This window comes from Macaca fascicularis, chromosome 2 (genome assembly GCF_037993035.2).
Source record: "Macaca fascicularis isolate 582-1 chromosome 2, T2T-MFA8v1.1".
Classification (NCBI taxonomy): Eukaryota; Metazoa; Chordata; class Mammalia; order Primates; family Cercopithecidae; genus Macaca; species Macaca fascicularis.
The window spans coordinates 76,112,758-76,126,112 of record NC_088376.1 but is presented as its reverse complement, the minus strand read 5'-3'; the positions used below and the strand labels follow the sequence as shown (position 1 = coordinate 76,126,112).

At 31.5% G+C, this 13,355-nt stretch overlaps 1 protein-coding gene across 1 annotated transcript in view; it reads left to right on the top strand.

The window, feature by feature from the left end:
- SI (sucrase-isomaltase) overlaps window positions 1-13,355 on the top strand; it is a 102,256-nt gene that overhangs the window by 61,979 nt on the left and 26,922 nt on the right. Inside the window, exons 29-37 of the mRNA XM_005546292.3 lie at window positions 1,465-1,561; window positions 1,658-1,770; window positions 1,859-1,984; window positions 3,464-3,592; window positions 4,297-4,407; window positions 6,165-6,227; window positions 9,716-9,832; window positions 11,112-11,199; window positions 12,098-12,236. Coding sequence (XP_005546349.3) covers window positions 1,465-1,561; window positions 1,658-1,770; window positions 1,859-1,984; window positions 3,464-3,592; window positions 4,297-4,407; window positions 6,165-6,227; window positions 9,716-9,832; window positions 11,112-11,199; window positions 12,098-12,236 — 983 coding nt within the window. The remainder of the gene's footprint in view (window positions 1-1,464; window positions 1,562-1,657; window positions 1,771-1,858; window positions 1,985-3,463; window positions 3,593-4,296; window positions 4,408-6,164; window positions 6,228-9,715; window positions 9,833-11,111; window positions 11,200-12,097; window positions 12,237-13,355) is intronic.

Sequence of the window (13,355 nt, the reverse complement as noted above, 5' to 3'; positions counted from 1 at the left end):
TGTGCTTTAGGATTGAAGTAATGACAAAGGCATTAGTTAGCAATCTCCAGAGCAGCTATAGCAATTTTCTGAGAAACAAACCCAAAAAGTCACCAGAAATTACAGGTGGAAGCAGAGGAGTGGATGGATAACAATTTGCTTGACTACTGTGAGAAGCCAGGCTTTGACTCAATACCTTAACTGTTTCAAATGCATAGAAAGGATATGCTGATTCTGTATTCCCAGTCAAGTTTACCTTTACTCCAGTATAGAAAATATCTGCCTAACAGTTTCCTTGATTGTTTTTTACTTCTCAGATACTGATTTGATCTTTTTTCCCTTTATAAACCACAGTTGCAGTTGTGTAATTTTATGTGGCCAAACTGCAAATTACATCTTTACAATGTATTTTTATGTACTCATGACACTTTTTCCAAAGATTTGTCTTGTTAATACAACACATTTTATGAATATTTAATGTACTGTACAACAAATAATATTATCTATAATATTCCAAACATAAAAATATATTTTAACAAAAATTATTCTATTTGTGTTTTTCACATGTGATGTGTACTTAAAAGGATATACTCAGTAGCATACTATAAGTTTGCATCCTATTGTAAGCATTTTTTATTGTTAGGTGCTCAAAGAGCTTGCATTTATAACATAATACTCCAAAGTTAGGTTATTGAAGGCTGTTTTCTATTAACACTAACTTGAAAGAATACGTTTTACCAAAACTGATTTCTTAAAATCCCTTCAGCATTTGTACAGATATTATTAGATTAATATACTTTTGATTATTGATATCTAAAATTACTTTCACTAGTAATTTTGTATATTACTGAAAATAAATTACTACAAAATCACTTTCAATGGTAATTTTATATATTATATTAAGAATCGAAAGTATATAATCTAATAATATCTGACTATGATTACAGTATGAAACAATGAATTAAATATTTTATAAATATAAAAATGTAAATGTTCTATAAATATAAAATATATAAACAAGATATTTTCTGTACAGTTTAATTGTATTCATCACTTTTATCATTTCTAGGACATTTTACTATGGAAAAAATACCAGTTTATAGATAAGTTAAACATATAACCTTTGGAAAGAAACCAAACTACTCTAATGGCATAGTATTCTACATCAGATAACGTGGAAGCATTTGTGGTTGTTACATATTTGTATATTAATAGAAATTAATTTCTATTAATATACAAATATATAAAATACAAATAATATACAATATTATATAAAATATTTGTAAACTACTCTAAAGCAGGAAAAATTTAAACAATTATTTTCTAGGGAGACACATTTATTTTAACTGAAGCATGGTTTAAGGTTCGAGAAAAGAGGAATTTAAATACCACGGCTTGATTATATAATAAATTGTAAAATAACATTGATTAAATTCACATGCTATTGTTACTTAAAATATATTGTGCTTAATTTTTATATTTCAGTACAAACTTAATTCCTATGGATTTCATCCCTATTACATGGCTCTGGAAGAGGAGGGCAATGCTCACAGTGTTCTCTTACTCAACAGCAATGCAATGGGTAAAAATGTCATTTGTTGAATATCTCTTATTTTATGTGACTTTTTTATAAACTAATATATGTAGATAAAAATGGAATCTTATTTTGGATTTCCAGATGTTACATTCCAGCCAACTCCTGCTCTAACTTACCGCACAGTTGGAGGAATCTTGGATTTTTATATGTTTTTGGGCCCAACTCCAGAAGTTTCAACAAAGCAATACCATGAAGTATGGTTGCATATTTCTTTAAACAAAATTAAAAATGTTTATAGCATCAAGTAATTCTCTTAGTTCACACGTGAATTTTTTTTTAAAGGTAATTGGCCATCCAGTCATGCCACCTTATTGGGCTTTGGGATTCCAATTATGTCGTTATGGATATGCAAATACTTCAGAGATTCGGGAATTATATGACTCTATGGTCGCTGCGAACATCCCCTATGTATGTATATTAATTTTAAAACAATGTTAAATATGTAATATGTAAAAGTAGAATGAAATAATTAAACATGTATACTTTAAAATTAATTTAAGCATTATACTTTAAACTAATTAGACATGCTTTGTTTTTTTACTAGCACCTTATGTATTGGGTATGAGATTTATATACAGTGTCTTTGTCAGACAGATAAAACAGAGGAAGAAATACCATTCCTTTTACCTTTCCCTCCCTAATTATATCATGCTGTGTTGTGCTAAACAAGTCACTGTGCACTTGCTTTCCTCTCACAAACTCTGGGTTGCACAGGCAGTCACTATGTTCTCTTCATGTTAAGAGTTCACAGAAATGTGTATTGTCAACAATATAAGAATCTGTATCATCAACCGGAGAACAAGTTGGATGTGGAAATAATTTTTTTTTGCCCTGGAATAGATAATAGTTGTAATATATAATACAGATTCACTCAATATTCAGGAAGCTAAATATTCCAAAGTATCCACAAATGATCAATCTCTAAATCTCCTCATTATTTAGCAAAATTAAGGAGCCTTGGGTTGCTGCTGGTAATACCTAAACATTAAAATATAGAAGACTTGATATATAAGAGTTTATTCTAAGAACAATCAGAAAAACCTCATTATAAGATATTGGTATTTATAGTAGGGTCCAATATAGGGTTCCTGAATAACTAGCATGGGAAATTAATTATGTATGTTGACCATATAGAACCATGCAAGTGGAAATTTATTATTTAAAAGGAGGTATACATTATTGACCATACTTTCTATGATACCTCGAAGAAGAAATTGAGATAATGTCAAATAATATAAAATAATTAACAAATTTTGTATTTAGGCTTAAATTGAATATTCCATGATATAATGCAAATATTTGTTGGTTTAAACATACTTGCAATTACCTATCTTACAGCAATTCTTGTTTATATAAGCAGGGCTATTATCCTAAAAATGACTTTGATGGATATTACAAGAATCAAATCATAGTAATTGATGTAATTGGTAATACTCCTTTTGCCAATATTAGAATTATTTGAAATTATCCAACATTTGCTGTATAGTTCCCAGAAACAGCAACACTTCTTTCTGTATATACTCTACAAAATTCCTATTTGTCATGTAACCTAATTTCATACCATCATAAATACTATTGCCCAGTGTCTGTTTCCTTTGAAAATTACATAATATATATCAATTTAGAACAGTTTTTACCTCTAAATCAAAATTACTAAATGAACTGTCAACAAAACAGAACATTTATAGAAAGTTGTTCTTAGAATACTTCATATCTTTACATGCTACTTTTATTCCTTGAACAGTAAACCACTTAATTCTTTTTAAGATCTAGTGAGGAGGAACTCAAACTTTCATTTTGCTGTTACTTTTATAGGTATAATAAAATATGATACATTTACTATTTTGTATTTTTTGCCATACTGTGATGATTTTTTGTGTATTTCAGGATGTTCAGTACACAGACATTGATTACATGGAAAGGCAGCTAGACTTTACAATTGGTGAAGCATTCCAGGACCTTCCTCAGTTTGTTGACAAAATAAGAGGAGAAGGAATGAGATACATTATTATCCTGGTCAGTACTTGGAGTTTATCCGGGTCTTATTTCTTGTTTCTATTAATTCTCCTAAAATGAGGAGGAGGAAGGTGTTTCAAAAATAGAAAGTATATAACTTTGGATAATACTCCCAAATCTAAAACTCTTTTCCTTTAGCACTTCATTTTATTTGCATGGGTTGTGATCAGCTACCTTTTTATTTCGTTATATCCCTAGAGGTTTAAATCCCAAACTGAGTTAAAGGCAAGCTGTTTTCTAGTTATCATCCAAGCTACAAATAGGTCTCTATTTATGGGAGTTATCAAAATGTAATGGTAGAGTTTCTATTTTTATATAATTATTAAGTCATTCTCTGGTATTGCTTCTGATGTTTTTTGTATTTAAAAATTTGCCTTCAGATTGGTGATTCAGTGAGGATAATTTTTTATCACTAACATAGGAAGTAAGCTAGGTAGCCAGATAGCTCACCATAGAAATAAAAACAAAAACCTCTACTAATCTTGCTTCAAATGATAGCTAATGCATTTCAGTCCTTAGAATTTCCTTCTAAGAAATTTGGAGGGCAATCTAGCTAGAACACTGATGTTTATATCATTTGTCATTTCATGTGAGAGCACATTATTATGATAATGTAGTAATGAAAACTTATGCTTCATAACCACTGTCCAAGTAGTTATGCTTTTTTTCATGTGTACTTTGTTTATATTTCATTTTAATTTTAGGATCCAGCAATTTCAGGAAATGAAACAAGGACTTACCCTGCATTTGAAAGAGGACAGCAGAATGATGTCTTTGTCAAATGGCCAAACACCAATGATATTTGTTGGGCAAAGGTACTAAATCGATATCTTGAAATGGAATAAAAATTATATTTCAATGAAAGTTTCCATTTAATTAGTAAAAGTTAAAAACGTTCATGAGAGCTATACAGAAATGTAATGATTTAATAACTAATAAAATAATGTGTAGTCTTTGCTTCATTCCAAATTATTAGACACAAAGAAAGAATTCATATAAATCACATGTCCAAATATGATTTGTTTAATTTTTAAGATGTATTTTATTATATTTCTTGGCACCACTTGTAATTTATTATAAAACTACCATTAGTAAGATGGCTACTCATTATTCTGTACTGCAAGATATTTAAATGTTCACTTCTCTTAAAAACATATTGTTAATAGTAGCAACAACATGTTTTGACAGCTATACTTATAGTTAAAACTTAGATCATGAAGTATAATTCACTGTATTTTATATAAGCAATTATATTCAGACCTGATATATTAATATATTACAAAAATATTTTGATTTGACTTTTATATAAAGCAATCAAGAAAAAATCTCATAGTAATAACTAGAATGAACAACAATGATAAAATCCTCAAAAAATCTATGATGAGAGACACAGTTAAATGAAATGTGAGAGGCTTTTTGAATCTTGGACTGATATTAAGACATTAGTGATTAAATCTGTGAAATGCAAACATGTTCAGTAAATGTTTGTTGTACTGTATCAACATTAATTTCCTGGTTTTGATAAGTTCACTATTGTTATATTACATGTTAACATTAGAGAAAGCTGAGTGAAGAGTATAGACAGGGCTGGGCACAGTGGCACATGCATGTAATGCTTGCAGTTTGAGTGGCTGAGGTAGGAGGATCTCTTGAGCCCAGGAGTTCGAGATCAGCCTGGGCAACACAGGGAGACCTTGTCTCTACAAAATAATTAAAAATTAGCTAGGCATAGTGGTGCATGCCTGTAGCCCCAGCTACTTGAGAGGCATATTAGTCCAGAAGGTTTTTTTTTAAACTCCCTACTTTCTCCTCATTCTGTATTTCTACACATTTTGTCAGATTTCTACCCTTTCTCCCCTTCCTTTAGAGCACTATTCTCTGTCAGTAGCTAATCTCTTGTAAATAATTTCTTTTTGATGGATTATTTATATTTTTATATAGGACTTTCTAACTTCTACAATATAGGTTCAAATTTCCAGAGCTTTTGGCAAACTGAATTTGAGCTCTGTTTTGTGTGTTTCTGATTGGAGGAGAAGGAAGAAAAAATGTTGGTAGGCAATGAGGTCAGGCTGAGAATAGTGGTGGGATGAAGGGAGAGGAGGATTTAGTACTAATTCTGAAAGTCAATGGGATGTTTGACTCAGCATGACATTATTCAATCAGATCTTTTCTTCCTTTCAAACAAAAAAAAACCTGCTTTTAGTTTTTAACCCTGGAGTAATTCTAGATGTAGTTCAAATATACTATATTAAATTAAATTTAGCATATATTTTTCATATTCTTTTTTGACCAGAACATTTTGGTTATATGTATTATTTTCAAAATCACTAACTACCATAAAGGTTGACATTTCTATTTTGTATTTGCCATATTAAAGAGTAGACTAACATGGAAAATGGGAATAGTTTGCAAATGATATGTATGCCAATAATAATGATATTTGAAGGGATTACAGATCTGAAGACTTTGAGTTAATAATATGCCTCTAATACTCCATTACACTTCATTTACATAGGAATCTTATCATGCTGACTATGTTTTGATCTGCTTTTCCATGTCTTGTCTCTTGTAGGTTTGGCCAGATTTGCCCAATATAACAATAGATAAAACTCTAACTGAAGATGAAGCTGTTAATGTAAGTTTTACTTTGGTTAACTATATAATGAAAAGAAATTCAAAACTTAGACTTCATTATTTTAATCATTTACTCAATTTGAATTCTTTTCTTTAAAAATAGATGGCCATTTTAAGTTATCTATATCAGACCATATTTAGATCAAATTTACCTAATTTTCCTCAATAACAAAGTATAAGTCAGCCTATTAAGCAATTTTATATTTTGCTTTATTTAATCCAAGCATTCCTTCTTTTATTTTAAAAATTATGCCCTGGCATGGTGACTCATGCCTATAATCCCAGCACTTTGGGAGGCCAAGGCAGGTGGATCATGAGATCAGGAGTTTGAGACCATCCTGGCTAACATGGTGAAACCCCATCTCTACTAAAAATACAAAAAAAAAAAAAAAAAAAAAAAAAAAATTAACCAGTTGTGGTGGCAGGAGCCTGTAGTCTCAGCTACTTGGGAGACTGAGGCAGGAAAATGGTGTTAACCTGGGAGGTGGAGCTTGCAGTGAGCCTAGATCACGCCACTATACTCCAGCCTGGGCAACCAAAAAAAAAAAAGAAAAGAAAAAGAAAAAAAAAAGTTATTACAGTAATAACACTCAACATGAGACCTACCATCTTAATAAATGTTTATGCATATAATAAATCATTGTAAAATATGGGGGCAATGTTGTGCTGCAGATCTCTAGAATTTATTTACCTTGCATAATTGAGATTTTATGCCTGTTTCTTAGCAAGCCCTTATTTCCCTCCACTTACAGTCCTGGGCAACTACCATTCTACCCTATGTTTTATGAGTTTAACTGTTTTAGATACTTCATGTAAGTTGAGCCATACAACATTTGTCTTTCTGTTACTGGTTTATTTTACTCAGTATAATATCCTAAACATTCATTCTTGAAAGCAAAAGGAATAACTAAGATACTAAATGCAAATGATAACCAAAAGGGAACAGGAGTGGCTATAGTTATATCAGAGAAAATAAATTTTAAGTCAATGACTGTCACAAAAGACAAAAGAGGTCATTATAGAATGACAAAAGGGTCAATTCATTAGGAAGATACAATGATTATAAATACATGTACCCAACATTAAAACACTTAAATATTTAAAGCAAACATTAACAGAACTGAAATGAGAAATAGCAATGTAATAATGTGTGAAGACTTTGTTACCACACATTCAATAATAAATAGAACAACCAGAGAGCAAATCAACAATGAAACAGCAGTCTTTAACAACATTGTAGGCAAAATGGACTTAACAGACATACATAGAACTTTCCACTCAAAAGCAGCCATATATACATTCTTCTCAAGTGCCCATAGAACATTTTCTAAGAGCGATCACAGGTTAAGTCATAAGGCTTAAAAATTGTAAGAAGATAGAAAACATACCATTTATCTTTTCCAGTCACAATGAAATTAAACTAGAAATCAGAAAAAGAGAGGAAATAAGTTAATTCACAAATATGTGGAAATTAAACAACACACTTTTGAACATCCAGTGGAACAAAGAAAAGATCAAAAGAGAATTAGAAAATTTCTTCAGACAAACAAAAATAAAAATACAACATAGCAAAAATATTTCTGGGATGCAGCAAAAGCAGTACTAAGAGGGAAATGTATGACAAGAAATACCCACATTAAAAATAATAAAAATCTCTAATAAATAACCTAGCATTACCTCTCAATGAAGTAGAAAAAGAATAAACTTAAAGTTAGCAGAGGGAAGAGAATAAGGATTAGAGGAGTAAAAATTAAAAGAAAAATACAAAATGAATAGAAAAATGTCAACAAAACTAAGAGCTGGTGATCCTTCTTTTAGCCAGATGAATTTATAATCATTAAATTATACAAGTTTAGGTAAGTGTAAAAAATTTGGGAGCTTAAAACTTACCCCAAACTACTTCTAAAACAGAGTCAAATAATTGAACCTACTAAACTTTGTCATTGAGGAAAAAGTGTTATTTCAACTTGGGTTCTGCCAACTATTCTTGAGTAATATTGTGTACCACTAGAGAGAAAAGCATCCATTTTTATATAGGCATTAGAGGACAGTGTCAATTTATGTAGAATGGCTTATGCAGAATCTTTTCGGATTCTCTTCCACAAAAGGTATCAAGAGTGTTGGATTACATGTACCTGACTGATTTTCTGGATATAATCAATGCTTTTATTTAAGGGATAGAAGCAGCCACCTAATAGAATAAGTTAAACTAAAAAAAAAAAAAAAATGAATTATGTAAAGAGCAGAAAAGTGAAAATTAATAAACAAGATCTGGCGCTACCATTTGTTGTTAATTATCATAAGGGAGATTCTTGCATAGAAAATATTCAATATAATCCCACCAAGCCTTCTGCCCTTAAGAGTAAAATGTAATTAATGGGTAAGATGATAAAAGTAAGTCCCTTTCTACTCTTAAAAATATTCATCAGAGGCCAGGCACAGTGGCTCATGCCTGTAATCCCAGCACTTTGGGAGGCCGAGGCGTGTGGATCACCTGAGGTCAGGAGTTTGAGACCAGCCTGACCAACATGGTGAAACCCCGTCTTTACTAAAAATACGAAAAATTAGACAGGTGTGGTCGGGGGCATCTGTAATCCCAGCTACTCTGGAGGCTGAGGCAGGATAATCGCTTGAGCGTGGGAGACAGAGGTTGCAGTGAGCTGAGGTCATGCCATTGCACTCTAGCCTGGGCAACAAGAGCAAAACTCAACCTAAAAAAAAAAAAAAAATTCCATCATACATATTTTGTAAATCTCTATATTCCCCACTCTGTGCATTTTCTTTATGTCCTCCGATATCCTGTTCATGGAGAAGACTGTTAAGGCAATTACAACAGAATCTTAACATGTGCCAAAAAAGCATCCAGGTTGTCATGTCATGTTTTTGAGACATATCCAATTAACTTAGCTGCAGGTCAATCTTTTGCTAAGGCACGGTTACTCTGACACTGGAACTTATATGTTTCAACTGGCAAGTGGGGAATATTCTTAGTAGAGACTGGAATAAAACACCTCTTCTCTGCTGGGATGAAAAGGATTAGAAGTGAAAGATGAAAAAGAAGCAGTTGATTAGGGTGGTGAGATGGTTCTGGGAAGTGAGGAAGCTGTATAAAAACAGGCTTTACTATGGCCCTTTGCTCTTTCATTGTGCTCCATAAAGGTAAACCTGAAGTATGGGCTCTACAGTAATAATGAAAAAAAAAGCTTCCCCATTACTCTAGGAAGCACTAAAAAGATGCTTTTGTGGGTTCTGAACTGTTCCTTTATAATTCACATAGGATCCCAAGACGGCTCTATTCTCTCCACTGACGTCCCTCTTTATTAAAGTGATGAGGAAGAAACCACATACATTTATGTAATTAAGGTTGATGTCAATTGCCTTCATTATCAGTCATACATGACTTGTGAATCTGCCAGATACATTTAGATTTATATGTATATAATCTCTCTTAATACTTTCCAAATGTGAGTCTAAATTTTGGTTTTACAGGCTTCCAGAGCTCATGTAGCTTTTCCAGATTTCTTCAGGACTTCCACAGCAGAGTGGTGGGCCAGAGAAATTGTGGACTTTTACAATGAAAAGATGAAGTTTGATGGTTTGTGGATTGTAAGTCAACTTTGAACAATCTACGTTTTAAGTTATTTGTTGTACAGTGATTATGCAAAATTCATACTTGGCTCAAATAATGTCAATAAAATATTTTATTTGAAAACTAGTCCACTTTTTTCCGCCATAGAATTTTCTTATGCAAAGGACTGCTACAGTTTTAAAAATTAAATTTATGTGTACGGATGCTATTTCCTGGACTTTTTCAATTTGCAAAATTCAAAAAGCAAAATACCCTCTTATTATATATATTAATAAATACTTGTAAACATTTATTTTACTTTTACCTAATATAGGAATAAGTCTCAGGCTTAAATAACTATTAGTCCTTTGTATAAGAAATAAAATTTTCTTAAATTTGGTAACATTGTATTTTAAAGTTTCTTTTTTGATGTAACCTTAAAATGCTAGTAGTAAAATTTTTATTAATATATTTTTGAGATAGCAAAAAATAACTTACTTTGCTACAAGTAAGTGCTTAATACAGAAAATGTGATGTAATGTATTTCTGTTTCTGGAGGTGAAATTTTTTAATTTGTTGATTTTTCCAGGGTAAAGCATTAATTTACTTATTTTTGAAATTGAAGAAAGCTTTATACAGCTGTCACCATGTGGAAATTTTGTGGCTATAAGATCTTATAAAGCATATATTTTGTTAAAAAATTCATGGAACATCTATGTTTATTACATGTATCAGTTGGTATACTAAAAGGGATTCTCTTAAGTATATTCCTGAGAATGACATCTGGATCCAGAGAAAATTATCTGTTTTCAGGTGGAGGCAATCCATTTTAAATGGTAGCTTACTTATTTATTTAGATCATGATTCTTTTATATATGACTACTGAGATTCTGAGATATGTGCTCAATGGTGATACTTCTTGAAATTATCTGCATTTGTAAACTATTAATATATCTTGTAGTTTTAGCAGTAAAAGCAATTGGTATCAGGCTCAGGGCAGGAGTGGAGGGGAAGGAGATGATAAGGCACATACTATTATAAAGCTAGGTCTTAAAAATATGAAAATAAACCTTTTTATAGGTATAATGAATAATACAGAGAAAATAGAACATTTTATTTTTCAAAAGGAAACTGAAAAAAGCGAACGAGATAAACTAATATAATTGAGATGTTTTATAATTTTGTTTGTTTAGGATAGTGAGTATATGTAACATTGTTCAAATATGCCAACCTACTTACTTTTTGAACTAGCTCTTTTCAGAATATATGTTGTAAATTTATTTTTTGTTTACCTTTCTCTGTCGTCTTTTTTTTAAGGATATGAATGAGCCATCAAGTTTTGTAAATGGAACAACTATTAATCAATGCAGAAATGACAAACTAAATTATCCACCTTATTTCCCAGGTACAATATTGTTGGTATGCCTTTGATATTATCATGTTATTATTATTTAATAGGTATATAATATAAACATATATATATGTTAGATATATATAGAATGTAGGGATTAGGATTTACACACCCAATTTTCACTACCCACCCACACACTGGACCACACCTTAACCCATTACCAATATTGTTTAACACTATTTTGAGAAAAAAAAAAATCTACAAATATATGTTATCTACTCAAGCACAATTCTAAATTTGTTTGAATTTGTTATTTTGGTTGGCTTAATAATTGTCCCAAATTCAAAAATGTTAAATACTCTTTAAGATAAACAAATGAAATTATTTTGAAAGGATTTTTTTAAGTGTTTCTTTACTAAGGATAAGGGAAAGAATACTAACACTTCTCTGTTTACCTTTGACATAGAAGGAAATGAAGATTAATGTGATGTTTCATATTCATCATCATTCTCTTATGCAGGCAGAAAACGTCGCAAACTATTAGCATATAAAGTGATGGCAAAACTCTGGAAAAAAATCTTAAACTGAGAAAAAGTGAATCGAAAGGCAGTGTTATAACATTTGCCTAGCCCTTAAATTCTGGGCTTTATGATACCAAGTGAATTTTTAATAAGACTCTAATCAGTGTTTTCCATCTAAATGCACTAGAAAGAGTAGACATTGAGGAGTGTACTTATTTTCCAGGTTTTTATTAATTCATGTAATTCAGTTACAATTTCAGACCATTTAAGTTTATAATTAACTCATACAAAGTATACACATGGTTAAAATATAAATAGCTATTATAAAACACTGATTAATATCTTTGCCAAAGAATACATAATTATGAGTTACACATTTCATTGTAGGGAACTGTATAACACATTAATATTTTTTCATTGATTCTTTCCAGAACTCACAAAAAGAACCGATGGATTACATTTCAGAACAATGTGCATGGAAACTGAGCAGATTCTTAGTGATGGAACATCAGTTTTGCATTACGATGTTCACAATCTCTATGGATGGTCACAAATGAAACCTACTTATGAGTAAGCAATGTTCTGAATTATCCCCTCGGACTCTTCTATTCTTTGGATCGTATATTTAATACTATCATTTTAACCATCCCAACAATCTTCTCTTGTATCCCTTTACTTTCCAATTGTTCTCTGTAACTTCTTCCTTCATAGAATTTAGAAAAATTGTGTTTCTTTCTATCTAATTTATCTAAATATCTTTATTGTTATTATTCTAATTTTTATACTATCCCAAAATAAATCCTAGACCATTTGTCTTTTGTTCCTCATTATGTACCCATTATAGTGTCTGGCAAATTGTAGGTGCTCAATAAATAATACTAATAATGTTAGTAAATGAGTTAATAACATATAATTTGATGTCATTAACACATAAAGCACCAAACGTTTGCCTAAATTTGTTATTTGAATTCATTATCAGGCCAGGCACAGTGTCTCACGCCTGTAATCTCAGCACTTTGGGAGGCCAAGGCGGGCAGATCACTTGAGACTAGGAGTTCAAGACCAGCCTGGCCAACATGGTGAAACTCCATCTCTGCTAAAAATACAAAAAATTAGCCAGGAGTGGTGGTGCGGAGCTGTGGTCCCAGTTACTCGGGAGGCTGAGGCACAAGAATCGCTTGAACCTGGGCAGCATATTTTGCAGTGAGCCGAGATTGTGCCATTGCACTCCAGCATGGCAACAGAGCAAGACTCTGTTTCAAAATAAAAATAAAAACACAAAATAAATAAATTTATTATTAGTAAATAAGAGCATTTTTAATTACCTTGAACTTCTGAAATATTAATGATCATACTAATTATCTGCATTTTTAACAAACATTTATGTAAGGCCAATGATGATGGAATACAGACCATTCACTGAAAATCAATTCTTTATCAGCACTTTCCAACACAAGTTTTGCAACGATTGAAATTTTCTGGCCAGGCACAGTAGCTTATGCTTGTAATCCCAACACTTTGGTGGGCTGAGACAGGAAGATCACTTGGGCCTAGGAAGCTGAGGCTGCAGTGAGCTGTGCTCCTACCACTGCATTCCAGCCTGGGCAACAAAACAAGAACCTGGCTGAAAAAATAAATAAATACATAGAAATCTTCTATAATCCTGGGTGCCAATGTGGTACTCACCAG